The 16394-nt window shown below is 39.6% G+C and overlaps 1 protein-coding gene across 1 annotated transcript in view; it reads right to left on the reverse strand.

Annotated features, from left to right (window-relative positions):
* Positions 1–16394, reverse strand: part of lrrfip1a (leucine rich repeat (in FLII) interacting protein 1a) — a 37729-nt gene that overhangs the window by 6934 nt on the left and 14401 nt on the right. The window contains exons 5-22 of the mRNA XM_077579949.1: positions 16190–16231; positions 15569–15619; positions 14656–14685; positions 13926–13988; positions 13804–13845; positions 12394–12474; positions 11953–12021; positions 9475–9552; positions 9279–9377; positions 7804–7830; positions 7587–7712; positions 7388–7459; positions 5201–5371; positions 4190–4282; positions 3913–4005; positions 3678–3770; positions 2940–3084; positions 1–1642 (exon numbers count right to left, since the gene is read on the reverse strand). The exon at positions 1–1642 is cut by the window's left edge and continues 1539 nt beyond it. Of these exons, the coding sequence (XP_077436075.1) occupies positions 1–1642; positions 2940–3084; positions 3678–3770; positions 3913–4005; positions 4190–4282; positions 5201–5371; positions 7388–7459; positions 7587–7712; positions 7804–7830; positions 9279–9377; positions 9475–9552; positions 11953–12021; positions 12394–12474; positions 13804–13845; positions 13926–13988; positions 14656–14685; positions 15569–15619; positions 16190–16231 (3017 nt within the window). The remainder of the gene's footprint in view (positions 1643–2939; positions 3085–3677; positions 3771–3912; positions 4006–4189; positions 4283–5200; positions 5372–7387; positions 7460–7586; positions 7713–7803; positions 7831–9278; positions 9378–9474; positions 9553–11952; positions 12022–12393; positions 12475–13803; positions 13846–13925; positions 13989–14655; positions 14686–15568; positions 15620–16189; positions 16232–16394) is intronic.

A 16394-nucleotide genomic window follows, 5' to 3' on the forward strand; every position in this document is an offset into this window, starting at 1 on the left:
CCTGCAGCAGACCCGTCGTTTCCCAAATCTGCTATCTGAACGTTTTGTTGATCGGTCACATTTTCCTCCATTTTGTCCCTTGGCTGATTTCCTTCCTCAAGGGAGGCGCCTTTCTTTTTGCCTCTCCTCTTCTTCTTTTTCTTTTTCCCACGCGCCTTTAACGCATGCTTGGTTAAAACGTTTCCTGACCCGTCGCTGCTTGCCTCAGCAGTTTCGTGCTGCAGTTCAGTGTTGGACTCGGGATGGACTAATTGCAGACAAGGTTCTGAATCTTTGGCAACTTGTACTTGGGAACACAATTTAGAATCCTGTTGGGGATTCGAGTCAGAATCCTTTACATCTTCCACTTGAGGACACAAATCAGAATTTTTTACGTCTACTAGGAGACCCAATTCCGGCTCTTTTTCGTTTTCTTCATGGAGACGCGATTTAAAATTTTTGATGTCTACTTGAGGACACGAGTCAAAATCTTGTATGCCTTCTTGAGAGCAGAATTCAGAATCTTTCACATCTATGTGAGGACACAATTCCAAATTTTGGCCATCTTCTACTTGGCAATGTAATTTAGAATCGTGAACATTTTCTCGAGGGCAAGATTCCGATTCCTTGGAATCCGCCTGGAGACCAAACTCTGGATCTTTTGTGTCTTGTTTAAGTGGACGTGACTCAAAATCTTTTACATCTACTTGGGGACTAGATTCCGAATCTTTGACAGTATGTCCTTGGGGACATGACTCGGAATCATTTGGAGGTCCTTTGGCAAATGATTCTGAATCGTTCATATCCTCTTGGGGATCATTTTCAGAATCTTTGACGTCTACTTTGTGAAGCGAGTCAAAACTTTGTATGCTATCTTGAGGAAGCAATTGAGAATTCGCATCTACTTCCAGACATAATTCTGGATCTTTCAGGTCTTCCTCTGTTGGACATGATTGCAAATCTTTGACATTTACTTCAGAATAGGATTTAGAATCTTGTTGATCTCCTTGAAGGCGTGACTCCGAATTTTTGGCATCCCCTTGGCGACATAATTCCGGATCGTTTACGTCTTCTTCTTGGGAATGTGATTCCAAATCGGTCACATCTACTTTGAGAGAAGATTCTGGATCTTTAACATCTTGTACATGGGGACAAAGTTCAGAGCATTTTAGATCTTCTTTGGGACATGATTCAAAATCTTTTATTTCTTCTTGGTGACATGATTCGGACTCATTAACATCTACTTGGCAACTTGTTTCATGATCTGCCCGATTTTCTTGGGGACACGGTTCTTGTACAAATAGTTCTGTTTTCCTCAAATGACCTTCCAAATGTTTGTTTGGCTGCGTGGAATTCTCTTCAGTGCTACCATTTATTTGCGTGTCCGTTTCATCTAAATCCCAGTTGACCTGTGGAATTGTTTCAGCAGGACTTGCGCTTTCTCGAACTATTTCACGCCCGGTGTTTGCGACTGGCCGTGCAATCTGCGCGCCCTGGCTAAGGCCACGGTCATTTTCGATAACGGGCCTTGACGTCTCATCAGTTTTCGAGAGCCTGTCGGCGCTCGGGTGACCGGTGCGGCCTTCCTCAAACACTTCTCCGTGCTGTTGTTGATCCACCTCTTCCTTTCCTCTACTTCGCAACTGAGTCTTCTGTGAGCTTCCTGAGAAATCATGAAGAGCAGACTGTGAACGGAGGCCGAACGGAGGCATCATTTTCAAGAGCAGCCTTCAGTAGGAGAGTGACAGCAGAAGAACCCGTTTTGATTCAGAGAACCGCACGGAAAAAAGGACCAGGGGGGAGCACCAGTGGTGTAAGAGAATGCAGAGAGAAGAGCACAATTGAGATTTCGAGAAGCTGAACATCTGTGTGGTGTCAGATAAGTACAGCAACACAAGTTACAACTCAGTCACACCACATGACACCAGTCACATTCACAGCTTTTACGGATATAGGAGGAAAAAGAGGAAAAAATAAAAAGGTTGAAAAATATTTGAAAGGGTTCAAATGCAGTTTTTCAACCCCAACAGTAAATCACTTTTTTTTTTTAAGTTTTTTTTCTCCAGAGAATAATAGAAGATAAATCACACACACTAAATTTTAGAAGCCTTGATTAAATACTGTAGATAATTGGTTGAAATTCAGTCAGAAATAACATACAGGGATGTGATTTGACCAAAGTGAAATTATCTGAAAATTTAGCCGGGGGTCTGGGGGCCGCTGGCACCCAGCTAGGTCCAGGGTCCGTGTTTTTAAGTACTTTCAATGCACTCACATGACAAAGAAATAGACAAAACAACAGCATCAATTTTCAATGTATATTGAACTACCCCATATAAAATGGCAGTTTTAGTCAACTCAAAATCAGTCACATTCAAAAACATTGGACTGCCTTTGCTTTTAAAAACTATCACTGAGAATATCATCATATCTAACTAATGTGATTACTAAGTTAACACATAAATAATGTTGAAGAGTTCAAATTTCATGAACAAATAATTGTATCATGACCAAATGAAAAGTAACTCATATTAGAGCATACCACAAATGTCTTTGTTATAGCAGAAGATGTTATCTGTCGGAGTCATGTGCATACACAATGAACTACTAAAAAAAAAAAAAAAATCTGATTTTTTTTTTTTGGGGGGGGAGATAAAAAAAGCGGAATTCCGCGAATTAGCGGAAAAATCACATCCCTGAACATAAATGTAATTCCAATGGATTGCAATGTGATCCTAATTGACCACTTATGATGAAATAATGGCGTGTAGTTCCTCTTAAAGCTATTTGATACAAATCAGAGGTGTCATAAGAAGCACCAGAGAGAGTGAAAACTCGTGTTAGTCCAAAAATACAATTATTAAAATTCAAATGACAGCTGTATGAAAACTGCGGTGAGTTGGATCGATGCAAAGCCATGCATAAGAAGGAAAGACGCTTTGCTTCAGAGCGGGTTTTACCGAGCATGCTGCTCCCTTCCGAGGGGGAGGTCGTCGAACCCTGAGCCGGCTGGGGGGCGCCGTCTCCACAGGTGGTGACGTCTGTTTCCGTCTCACTAGCGTCGCCATTCATGCTCAGATCGGGTCCCAGTACTATTCCGTGTTTCTGGTGGGAAAACAAAACAGTCGCTATCATAAGCTTCACATAAAAAAAAAAAAAAAAAGGTAAAAGTGGCCGCAAAAAAAAAAGAAGTGGTAATTTAGCGTGGGACATCTGTTTTAAGATAAATGCTTCCAATTTGGATTTATTTGGGCAAATTTTCACGGACTAGTTTGTCAGTCCAAAATGGCTGCAAAATGTCTGACTTCCTGTTCAATTTCAGGAACGTGTCCTTGAGAATTTTACGTTTGTCCTGTTTTAAGACTTGCCCAAACAATATCCAGCGTCCTTTACTGCATTTTTACATAAGATTTCTACATGACTTTGTCATCGACTTTCTTCGACCAAATAAATAGCCTTTGTGAGTGCTTACAAAAAAAAAGCCTTCAACCTCCAAATCCAGTTTCATTCATGAATATCTAGTATGAGGATTGAAGCAGCCATTAAAGAGTCATTTTGGACATTTCAAAAGATCCTTCAAAGACAAATTTAGGAGCGTTTTTTCCACTTGCTACCAAATTAAAAAAAACAACAACACATATTGTTGCTGTAGAACTGTCAGAGCTCCACAAGATGTGTTTGGCAAACATTTTGAGTACCTTGAGAATATCTTTCAGCTTCACCACCTCTTCTCTGAGTTCATCTCGCTCATTTCGGATTGCATCCGTGTATTCTTTCTGTCGCTCTAAGGCCTGAGCAGGTTCGCGTTGCAGAATGGAGAGGAAAGTGAAACGTGTCGAGGCAGTTAGAAGAGGAAAGTGAGAACAGTGATGTCATTTTCATGCCGGCCAAAGTCGATGACAGAAACACAGAACCTGCCGAAGCGGGCCGTACCCCAATTTTCTTATCCTTCCACTCCACCGTCTCCTGCAAGTCAGAAATCTCCCTAGCAAAACTCTCCTGTTTCATACGCAACTGGCGGATCTCCTACAGTGGCAAGAGAAGACGGATGAAATAAAAGCCGGGGAAAAAGAAAACACAGACAAGGTTTGTGTGTGAAAGGGAAAATATGCGTGAAATGAAATCTGAGCGTGCGAGCGACGGGCCCGTTTTTATCTGCTCCTGCTCACGGTGGCAAGCGTCATTAACACCGCATCAAGTAAATACTCACATTTAGCAGCTCCTCGCTTTGTTTCAGCGTCTCTTTCATTTCGTTGAACTGGAACTGAAGCACACCGTGGGCATGCTTCTCGCGGTCAAACTCCTGTGGGGGGGATTGGAAGTCAATGAAGACACAGACACCAAAAAAAAACCCACAAAGAAACCCCATGACAACTCATGAAAGTGATCTTGGTTAAATATTGTGTGTGTCTTCTTGGGTCAATATCCCAGGGATGTGATTTGACCAAAGTGAAATTATCTGAAAATTTAGCCGGGGGTCTGGGGGCAGGTCCAGGGCAGTGCCCTGGTGGGGGGACACGGGGGGCAAAGCCCCCCGGAGCTCATGGGTTTTCCGTGTTTTTAAGTACTTTCAATGCACTCACATGACAAAGAAATAGACAAAACAACAGCATAAATTTTCAATTCAGTTCAACTATCCCATATAAAATGGCAGTTTTAGTCAACTCAAAATCAGTCACATTCAAAAACATTGGACTGCCTTTGCTTTTAAAAACTATCACTGAGAATATCATCATATCTAACTAATGTGATTACTAAGTTAACACATAAATAATGTTGAAGAGTTCAAATTTCATGAACAAATAATTGTATCATGACCAAATGAAAAGTAACTCATATTAGAGCATACCACAAATGTCTTTGTTATAGCAGAAGATGTTATCTGTCGGAGTCATGTGCATACACAATGAACTACTAAAACAAAACCAAAAAAAAAATATATATATTTTTTTGGGGGGGAGATAAAAAAAGCGGAATTCCGCGAATTAGCGGAAAAATCACATCCCTGATATCCTGTTTGAACGACCCACGAGCAAACGTTCTCACACTGGGCAGGAAGTACATTTCCTTCTGGAATGACTTGGTCGTCTGAGATTTCGTTGTACCGACTCCAAGACCCTCCGTACCAGGTACAAAGCAGTCCCAGAACCCAACTGCGACACCAGAATGCTTTGCTGGTCCTGACAACCCGTAAAGGGAAATACACAATTGCATGCGCTACCTTGACCTTGTCCTCAAAGTCGCGCCTGGACTCGGACAGGAGTTCTTCTAGTTCTGTCAGCGAGTCTTTGAGCGTGTCCACCTGGTACATCAGGTTGCTTTTTTCATTGTCCAGTTGGGCGTTGGACACCATGGCCTTGCGGTACTTCTCCTCCACTTCTGTTAGCGCCTCCTAGAAACATGTATTCATTTTGATCTTGTTACGTTTTCCTACATCAGTTAACTCTTTGACTGCCAAAAACGTTAAATACCGTTTAGTAAAATCCTAGGGAGGAGTGCCAAAGACGTTAAAAGACGTTTGTTTCAAAACAGAGGTGAAACTAACCATTTTCTATTGTTGATTACTGAAAAACGGAATAAAGTAGAAACAAACTTTTTTTTCTGATGAAAGATGAGAGTCCAATCTTTCATTTGGTAGTATGCGTGTTTCCATAGTCCAAACACATAATTTTCTGTGGACCTTGAAAGATCAGTCAAAAATGCTTAAATCAGCTGGCACCCACGGCATCCCTTTTCTGAAAACGTCTGGCAGTCAAAGAGTTAAGTTGTACAGGGTGTCCATAAAGTCTCTTTACCATTTCAAAAATGTACTAAAAATGCAATTGATTCGATATTTTATTCAGATTTGTTCTATTGTATTCAGTGTTTATTAAAGTTTTTTTTTATCACACTGCATTTGTGTGTTTCAGGGATCCTGTTTGTCAAAGAGGTGATGTTGAATGAACCCCTACAAAATGGCTACCCCTCAAGAGAAGGCGCAATGTGTCTCGTGGTTTATTGAAACAAAATCGGATAGGCCGACTCAGCGAAACTATAGAACTAAGTATGGATGAAATCCACCATCACGTCCGTCAATTCGTGCATGGCACAAGAAATTTATGGAGACAGGGACAGTGTTATATAAAGGAAGGAGTGGGCGACCTTTGACCTTTGACAAACAGGATCCCTGAAACACACAAATGCAGTGTGATAAAAAACTTTAATAAACGCTGAATACAATAGAACAAATCTAAATAAAATATCTAATCAATTGCATTTTTAAAAAAATTTTGAAATGGTAAAGAGACTTTATGGACACCCTGTATAATATGTAGAAACACGAGAGAAAGCATAAATGCAGTTTAGCGTACCTGCTAAATGAGAAATGAAGTTGAAAAGTGAATGGTAACTTGTATCGTGCATCAGGACCACTTACGGGGTTAGGACTTAATAAACCTGGTCATGATCTTGACTTAATCTTTAAATTCTTAGTCTCGACTTCCTTTTGATTCAAAAGTTAATGGCACGATTTGTTGACCGTGTGCTTTTTTTTCTGGAAATGACTTTGCAATTGTATTACTCAAGATCTGCGTCTTGGTGCAAATCTCCGACTTTGAACTTGATCTTAACTCTCATAGTCTAAGTCTTGATCCCATTTCAGGTTAAAGGTGCTTTGTGGAGTTTGTCACGTTTTGACTCACGACTGCCACCTCTGGCTTGAAGTGTAACTGCAGCCTCTGTGTCGAGCTGTTGCGCGTGCGAGTACATGCCCTTGAATAAAGTCTTTGTTTTGTTTTTTTATCCCAGTTTTGTTGCTCCAAGCCAGCAAGCTGAATTCTCGCGGTATTTGTTCACAAATACTACGAGAATACATCACAAACGTGGCTCTCCTTTCCCACTTGTGAGGGCATTAAGTTAAGTTCCCATAAACAAAAAGTGATATAGTGGAGGTACAAATGATGATACTGGGGGAACATTGTGAGAGCCAGTGAGGTCTCTGCATTTGGGGCCAGTGGAGCCGGTCCCCACCAGATGGTGCTGTTGAGCACTATGCATGTTCATAATTGGTCTTCTCTACAGCTAATCATTTATGAAATGTTATTTTATCTAGGATAATAATATTCAAATAAATACCAATTATTAGTACTTATTAATTATATTACTTATTAAAAGTAATATAATTAATTAATTACTTATTAAAAGTAATATAATTAATTAATTACTTATTAAAAGTACTTAGTAATTATTAATACCATTAGTTTTTAAGGTAATTTCGTTATAAACATATATGTATAATACAAGGCCAAGTTCAATGGTCTAACTTTCTAAACAGGAAGGACTGAAATAGTTGCACTCATTTTTTTCCCAACTTTGTTAAGTCAAGTAAATTACGGCGCAGACATTAAAAATCAGTCTCAGGTTCTTATACCTTGACTTCTTTTAGGTTCTGAGTATATTTGGATTCCACATCTTGAATCTGATCCTTCAGTTCATGAATTTCCTGGTGAAAAGAGCAACAGCAAGCGTGCAAGAGAAGCATCAGTGAGAGAGTTCGGCAGAGGCAAAAAGCAGGAGGGAAAAAGTACTGACACGTTTGTAGAACGAATGCAGATGATCCGTGGCACTACCTTAATTTCTCTTGTGGCCGTTTCAGCATCTAGCGTGATGGCCGTTTCTACACTTCCTCTCCGTGAGGAAGTTCCGCCCAGAGAGGCGAGAGTGGTCGCTGATAATGCAGAAGCTGTTCGAGAACCCTGCGAAAAGTGACATTATCAAGGCACGGTTGAGTAACGCAAATAAAAAAAAAGGCAGCAGAACCTGCTCCGTGTTTGTTGTTCTACTTACTTTCTCAAGATAATCCCTGTCGTCGACCTGCGGAGGCAAGATCAAAAGAAATTTAGGGCCAAGTCAGGCGGACATATACTTGGCCACGGGGTTCACAACCAGACAAGAAAAAGACCAGTGCCAAAATCCTTAATTCAGGTCATTCAGCATCCCCCCCCCACAATTGAAGGAAAAAAAAGCATGTTCATATTTTCAGTTCAGATGTGCCCCAAAGACACACTCCATTGAGGGGCCAACACTCAGTATCAGCTTTAGAAGTCCATAGTGTAAAGAAGAGAACCCAATTTCTTGTATTTTCACATGCAGAGGCAGCACTTCATCATCACCAAATCACGCTAGTCAATTAGTGTAGCAAATTGGCACTTTTCTGAACGGCTTGCACACAGAACACATGAGCGGAAATAGGCGGCGAAGAAAAGATTGATTTTGTTTCAATTTGCACACCGGAGCAGGGATGTCCCGACTCCCGATCCCCCCCTTTTTTTTTTTTTGAACCCGTCACTTGATTTTGAGCATCTGCTGATTTACCGAGTCTCGATCCGACATCTCAGCAATGCATTAAAGTAGCACTAAGGAACTTTTCAACCTTAATAAAATATTTTCATAACTTTTTCGATGTAACTTAAAACTAGTTGAAGGTTACCTTTGCCATGGCCTGAGGGGATCATTTTTAATGGCACTAAGCAACTTTGAGGAGGATAGTAGGAACACTGCCACGCAAAAAACTACAAATGTGCTGACTGCTTTATGTATGACATACGTCTCTTCCCCCTTTTGTTACTAAAAAAAACGGATGGCAGTTTGAATGTTGTCGCACTATTAATGATTTCCTGGCAGAGGCTGCAAAACAAATGAAAAGTTCGTCAACATTGGCCTGGAAAAACGACGCAATGCGCTTGTCCTCATGGGAAATGTGGTCTTCCTTCAGGCATAACATTACCGCGTTTGTTCAATATGGCGCCGCCATAATCAACATAAACTGGAAGTTCCTTAGTGTTGCTTTGATGAGAAAAAAAGAGCATTCAAATTGTCTCATGTGTAAATGTGGCAATACCTTTGTACAACAAAATTGAAAAATTAGGCGGATGATAAAAAACGGATTATTTTCAATAGGTAAGATGATTTACGCTCTCTTGACTGGATTGTACACGAGCAATTACAAAATCAATTTACCTTCATGTAGCCTTTTTCAAAATTCAGACACAAACACTAGGATGTGACGGCTGCAAATATGAAACTGTATGCACTGACTAGCACATTAGACCGGCTAAGAGATTAAGAACCGATCTTCAGATTAACAAAGCAATCCTTTCAACGTTATCTTGCGACGGTGCAGGCTAACACACAAATCAACCAACGGAACAAGAAACAAACACAATCGCTTGTTGGGTTAATTGCACAAAAGGAAGGATGCAGGAGACTAAAACAGCAATCTCAAAAGGTCTCGGCCTCCTGCGGGTACAAACGAGACTCACGTCGGAAAAATCGGGTATCGTAACATCGTCCAGATCCCTGGGGAGTCCTCTGCTACTGGAAGTGCTTCTTATCAGACTGACAACAGAGCCACAGTTGTCCTAGATGGGCCACCACAGGGTTGAGACCGCAGACAGCCAAACAAAAGTGTCAGAACCAACAAAAGATTTCAGCAGGAAGGCTACGTGGAGGGCTCACCACTGGGCTGGTACGGGCAGAATTGGCCCGGCTGGAAGTTCTGGAGTTGGAGCTGCGGTAGCTACTGTACTCTAAAGGCTGTCAAGGAAACACATGGTGACGCTTCCATGTGGAAAAACATGCGCATGCTCAAGCTAGTCTCACATGCATGCCTATTTGCGGTTCATCATTCACAAAGTCTTCATATTTTTAGTCAGCTACTTGTTAAGATACGACACGATACGATATACTTTTATTTTCCCTGTGGGGAATTTTTTCCTGGACTCCGTCCAGCTTTACAATAAAGAGAAAACAACAGAATAGAAAGAGATAAAATTCAAATTAAATAAAAAGTGCAGCAGTTAATGTCGGTTGTTAAGCAGTTTGATGGATGTCGGCAGGAATGAGTTCTTGTTGCGGTTCAGCCTGGTTCTGGGGGCCCTGAATCTCCTGCCGGAAGGCAGTAGCTGCAACTCATGATGCAGAATGTGAGTCGGGTCAGTAACGATTTTCTGTGTCAGTCCGGTGACGGACCGGCAATCTGTGACCTCGACTGCACAGTCAGGTTGCCGTACCAGGCCGCAATGCCGTATCTGATGATACTTTCCAATGCAGCCCGGTAGAACAACAGCATGATCCTCTGCTCCACTCCATAGACCCGAAGTCTGCTAGTCATTTATTTATGTGGTCACCCATTCATGGGTTCTGAGGTCTTTGACACCACAAGATGCCACCCAGCCCTGGGTAAGAGGAGGGTAGTAGTTGGTGTCAAAGAAGTACGTTGATATGATGTGACACTTCAGTATTTTTGATAGCCTGGCAAGCCACACCCACTTTTTGGGTCCGGGCAGCTTGCCCTCGACCGCGGCTCGGCCCAAAAACCAACCGTACGTTTATTCACTGACACGTATTCTTGGTGAACGACGTCACTCAAAATGGCGCACGGGAGACTGTTGAATAGTTTCATTCGGCATTAAGATCAGTTTTAAATGACCAGAAACACAACGCCATTAAAACTCCAGCAGCTGACAACCTTCATTTATTTCAAACGAAGATGTGTGCCAAAATACCATCTAAGACCACGACACGATCTGAGGGGCGCATATGCAAAAAGGCGGCCATATTTGTTCACCAACTAGGGCAACTACACGAGGTCAAAATATGGAAGTAGTGCACATAAGTTGCTTTTCTGATGCTATGTTAGCCCTTCACTGATTGGTTCATTCATTCTGTTTGCTCATCTCAGAAATACACTTGATGAGCCTGTGAGCAGACTCAATTGCTTACGGTTTTTCCAGGCTATTATTTTGCCATCCAAAAACTTTTTTCAGTCTTGTTTTTGTTGTTTTGCAGTCAGAGGTGACAGAAACGCAAATAAAACTATTAACGTCAAAATCCCTGCTTTGTTTGACAAATTTCTTTGAAATTAAAAAGAAGCAGCTAATTAATTGTCTTCGCATGTTGATCAGATTTTTATTTTTTTAAGTTTCGGTCCTTTTGTTGTCACAGAATTAAAGATCTGTAAAAATGCTCTAAATTGTCTGGCGATACGGGGAACTTTGCTTTTAAAACAGCTGGCAGTTGTGTATGTATATATATTTAAAAAAAAAAAGAGAAAAAACAACATTTTTATTATTATTTTTTTAAATTTATTTGTTTTTTTAAAAAAAAGGAGAGCAATGATGATGTCAAATCGAATGAACAATACTGAGCTCTCCTGAAAAAAAAAAACAGCTGGCAGTTAATGAGTTAATGTAGGCAATTGTAAAAATTTAAATTGGAGGGATCATCAGTTACATTTTAACTAGAGCTGTCAAAGATTACATTTTTAAATCAGATTAACCACATCTTAGAATTTTGATTATAATCATGATTAATTGCTTAATAAAAAAGTTTTTATAAAAAAAAAAAATCCCGCCAAATTTGAAGAGCACCAATTATGTATTCATTCTTTTGACATTTAATGTTATGAGGACGTCTTCAACATTTTTTTGATCCACTGCACACGCTCATCCTCCTCTTTTTCCAATCAGTTAATTACTTGCATAATTAAAAATGGGGAAAAAAAATGACCCCAATATTTTGACATGAACAAATATTCTAAATGTGACACGCAAACATTTATCAAATGCTTTACTTTAATGCATGAAATTATATTTATTGCTGAAACACAACCTGTGTTACCTTAAACGTAGCCGCTGTCATGCTAAAGGATAATCTATGGTAAAAAAAAATAATAGTGTGATTAATCAGCTGATTAATCTGATCTTTTTTTGTGATGAATTAATCAATTGATGCTTTAACTTTGACAGCACTAGTTTTAACGCCACCACTTCAAACATCTGCCAGGCGCTGTTAGAATACCGTCACACACATCAAGTCAAAACAAATTCAAACTTTTGACACACCAAATCACAACAAGTCAAAATTAGTTCATAATTTTTTTAGCTCACACTCCACACCAAAAATTTGCCCATGCCAAAAAAAAAATGCACTTACATGGGAGCCAGAGTTGGTTCCGGACACTCGCCGCGAGCCGGAGCAGAGACTGTCCTCGTATAAGGAGCTCTGCATTTCATGCGACATGATACAGACGACACGTACACTTCTTGCTCACGCTTTAGCATGTTTACATTTAAACATCGCTATTCATTGGTAAGAAACCTCCTGCACATCTGGATGTAAGCTACTCAAGAGTTCAAAAGTGGTCGACTGGCAGTGCTCCATTCCTGATCCTTTGCTATGGGGCTAAAAAAGACCTCAATCAAGTGCTTAAGAATGATCCAAATGTGCTGCAAAATGGCCGCCGAGTCCATAAAAAGTCAATGAAATGATGGCTATGATATGACTGGCTGATCAAGTGTGATGTTGGCAAACGAGTCTCTTGACAGAGGTGCGAGTCGAGGGCAGCCCTCGTCTTTTTTTGTTCCCCATACGAACCTGGTGGGAACCAGTTGAACCCGGATTCCTGCCGGTGGACAGACCATTGAGGGTGTACAAGTCAGAGGAGGCGTAAGATGCCTGAGAGAGGGAGGCCACAGTCGTCAAGTCAAAAATAGGATTGGGATGAAGACAATTAAAAAAAATAGAAAATAAAAAAGCGACATCCACAATTTCAAAGGGTTATGACATGTCTGCAAAAGGTTTTTGCCAAAATATGCCAAGGACAATCCATTATTACACTGCAAAAAGTGACATTTTAAGTAAGATATCATTTCTTAAATTTAACCTGCATTTGCTTATTTTGCTTTTACAAGTTATTTTTACTTAAAATAAAATTGTCAGACAATTGAGCCTTATTTTAAGATACTTATTACTTAATTATCTTATTTCATCAAGCAGTCTTAGCCTCGAGTGTCTTAAGACAAGCATTTTCCCCATTTTAAGATGGCAACTAACCAACATTAAATGCCCTGAACTGGGGTTTCATAAATTGAATGTTCTTAGTTTAAGATTTTGCATAATATAGTAAAATAAGATAAATGCAAAAAACACAAGTATGAAAACAATCAGCCCAAAGTGCATTTTGTTATATTTACTAAGCTGATTTTTTCCAGCTCAGTGGTCTAGTGGCAGAATGCCTACCCTCAGACTCGGAGGTTGTGGGTTCAATCCCTGACCGGGTCATACCAAAGACAATAAAAATGGGCCATGTTACCTCCCTGCTTGACACTTACGCTTTGTTAACCAAGCGTAAAAAAAAATTCTTGTGTATTTTAAGAAAATAGTTCTATTTATTACAGCTTGAAAAAAGTCAACATTACTTGATTTTAGTCTAAAAATACTATTTTCAAGACCGCTGGTGTTGATATGGGCCTAGTATTATTATTATTATTTTTTTTTTTTTTAATCTTACAGGTAAATTTAAGTATAAATTTCTTGTTCTGTGGCAGATAATTTTGTTTAATTGAAGTAATAATTTTCTTATTTTACTATAATTTTTTTTCTGAATTTTTCTACTGTTCTTTTTGCAGTGTAATATCGGTTGGACTATCTTATTTACAGCGTGTGCTGAAACAACACAAGTGTCCTTGATGCCGTGTCACCTGTCAGTCACAAGGCAACTCTTATCAAACCCAGCCTGCAACCCGTATGTGTAATCCAGTAAACAAACAAAAAGTCGTAGGTCGACACTAGCTCACCAGCAAAGTAAACAAATCATGCGCACGCACACAACACTCAACTTTCACTAAAAACAATGAACAGTTTTGTTAAAGCCTCCAAATTCAGAGTACAACGAGTTAATCGAGTGTTAAGTGTTTTCTCAAACCACTGCAGCGCCAATAGAATTATTTGACCGACTTGTTGACATGTTAGAATTCTGCATACTTTTAACAAACGGCTACTAACCCGGCTGGACAGAACACTGTAATCATCATCATGGCCGTTCCTCTACAAAGCGAGAGTGCAAAAGTGATTTGTCATTTCCCTCAAAAGATGATTCAAGCCGCAATCGTTTGACAATGACATACATCCTTCTCTTTGTGCTTATGTTTCTTCTTTTTCTTGGACTTATGCGAGAGCAAGGACGAGCCCTTGAGGGTGACAGAAAGAATGAGATCAGGATGAGGATAGCAACAAATACGATTATTTTCACAACGCAACCGATACCTGAAATCGCCACACCAACGTACACCAAAATTACACGCAAAAATGTTATGTTGTGGATCAAATTGACCTCGTTTATGGGAAACATTGGCAAACACTGGCTTAAACATTCAAGGCAACAGCAAAAAAAAAAAAAAAAAAAGCACATTGACCACAAGGTTACCAAATGTCAGACATTCACAATCAGAAATCAAGAAAGGGTGTGAATGTTGTTTAAAAGAGCAACATGACACTCATAGTTAATGATGGGAAAATGAAGCTTCATGAAACACTTGCGATATTTTTTAACTCCTCTAGATGGTGCTCTTGGTTTAAAGATAAAAATTGATTACATTTCCATTGCATCTTTGAACCACGAGTGCCATCTAGGGGAGTCAAAAAATATTGCAAGTGCTTTAAGAGCTTTATTTTCCCATCACTACTCATAGTAGATACCTGCAAATGCCAATATTAATCGGTTTAATGTATTATACACTAAGCTCAAAAACCATCACAGAAGTATCATTCATGCACAGGCGGGAAAGAAAAATACAGCACAAAACATACAGAATTATTCTATTGTTGAACGTTTTCATTCCACAGCATTAGTCTTACCCCGGCACCGTGAACTGCATCAAGATCCGACTGTGCAAGAGATATAAAACATCAGCGACTCTGCCAGACTCTCTTTTAAAAAGAAACCATTTCCCACCCTAAAATTCAAGACCGTTTCCATCAGTCCTTTAACATGTCTGTGACATCCTTTCGTCAAAATACCCTCAAAGAATTAATTAGCACACTTCACCCATTTTAGATCCCCGCTGAAATACGGTTTCATGCAAATGAGCTGCAGTTTACCCCGCCCTCTTCCACCGTGGTATAAGACAACCATTATTTAACGAAATAACCCAAAGGTAAAGTTGAAAAAGCATTTTCGTTTGCGAAATGAAATGAAAACAAACAAATGGAAAACTACATTTTACGTTTACTAAACATACGAAATGTCCTTTGTTTTCATCTCAATTAATTTATTACATGAGCCTTTGGGGGTTCATTTCAAATGTTTTTCTTCAGATTTTATTTTACTGCACAATACTTAGAGATGTTTATATAATTTTTCACAATAAAAAAACAAAAAAACTGATACTACAACTAAAAACTAACAAACCTGATCTCGAAACTAATTGAAAACTAAATTTAAAAAACAAAACTATACAGAAAATTCCAACACTTGTTGATACCACCGACTCGAAAAAAACAAGTGCACATGAGCTACCATAAAAACTTTTTTTTTTTTAAACATTGCTTTTTCACATTTGCATGTCACAATCCATCAAAACTCCCGACAACTCGTTCAGAGACATTTCACGGAAGCGTTTCCAAAATCCATTTTCCCATAATGCTGTATGTCGTCTCTCAGCGACTCCGTTTTGGGCGGCAGTTCAAGAGAATGCATTTTCACATTTCCCAATCCAAAAGCGAGACACTGTACACACTGAAACTTCAGAATTTGTGTTTTCATACTGACCCTGACGCTGCCTCGGCTGCCCACGGATATCCGTTCGTCGTCATCTGAAAGCTGTGTGAGGAAAACAAGACAGATTTTCAAAGGACAATTCGGGTTTTTTGTCCAATATTAATTATGCCCAATAAAGAGAGCCATCGTAAGACAGGAGGTTGAACTATTGCTACCTTGTAGAAACAAGATGTGAACACAAGACGTATTCGTTTCCGTAGGTGCATTTCAAACATGAATATTCTGAAAAACGTCATTCATTTCAGTGGCTCAATTAAAAAGTTTGTCGTATTACATAGAGTCACTTTAAAGAGTTATTTATTTATCCTTTTGATAATTGATGAATGTTTCAAATTCCCAATTCCAAGAATTTGATTATCACATGAGTAACAATCAAAAGTATGCTTTTGTTGACTATAATATTGACTTAAAAAAAACTTTTTCGATTTCCTACTTTTTATTGCGATGCAAAACCTTGAAATCTTTAATTTCATTTTTCCAAAGAAATTTCATTTGAATGCACATTTTGCCAATACCCACACATTTTTAGTAGCTTTAGCATAGATTCTAGCAAAGGACTGAAAATATTCGTTTTGACGGATGAGATGGAAACAAAAAGGGAGGACTACAAACCGTGTGCGTCTGTGAGGGTCGTGAGTATCGCTCACTGTCCTCCTGCATGGTGGGAGGAAGGCAGATGAAGGTGATGAAGGGAAAAGGAGGGGGGACGTGAAGGAGGAGACGCCACAAAGATGCAGGTCACGCACAGGAGATGGAGGTAGATTCGAAAGAGTTGACATTAAAGCACTTCATGATGCTCTTTGTCTCTTTGTGACAG

This window comes from Vanacampus margaritifer, chromosome 11, assembly GCF_051991255.1.
Source record: "Vanacampus margaritifer isolate UIUO_Vmar chromosome 11, RoL_Vmar_1.0, whole genome shotgun sequence".
Classification (NCBI taxonomy): Eukaryota; Metazoa; Chordata; class Actinopteri; order Syngnathiformes; family Syngnathidae; genus Vanacampus; species Vanacampus margaritifer.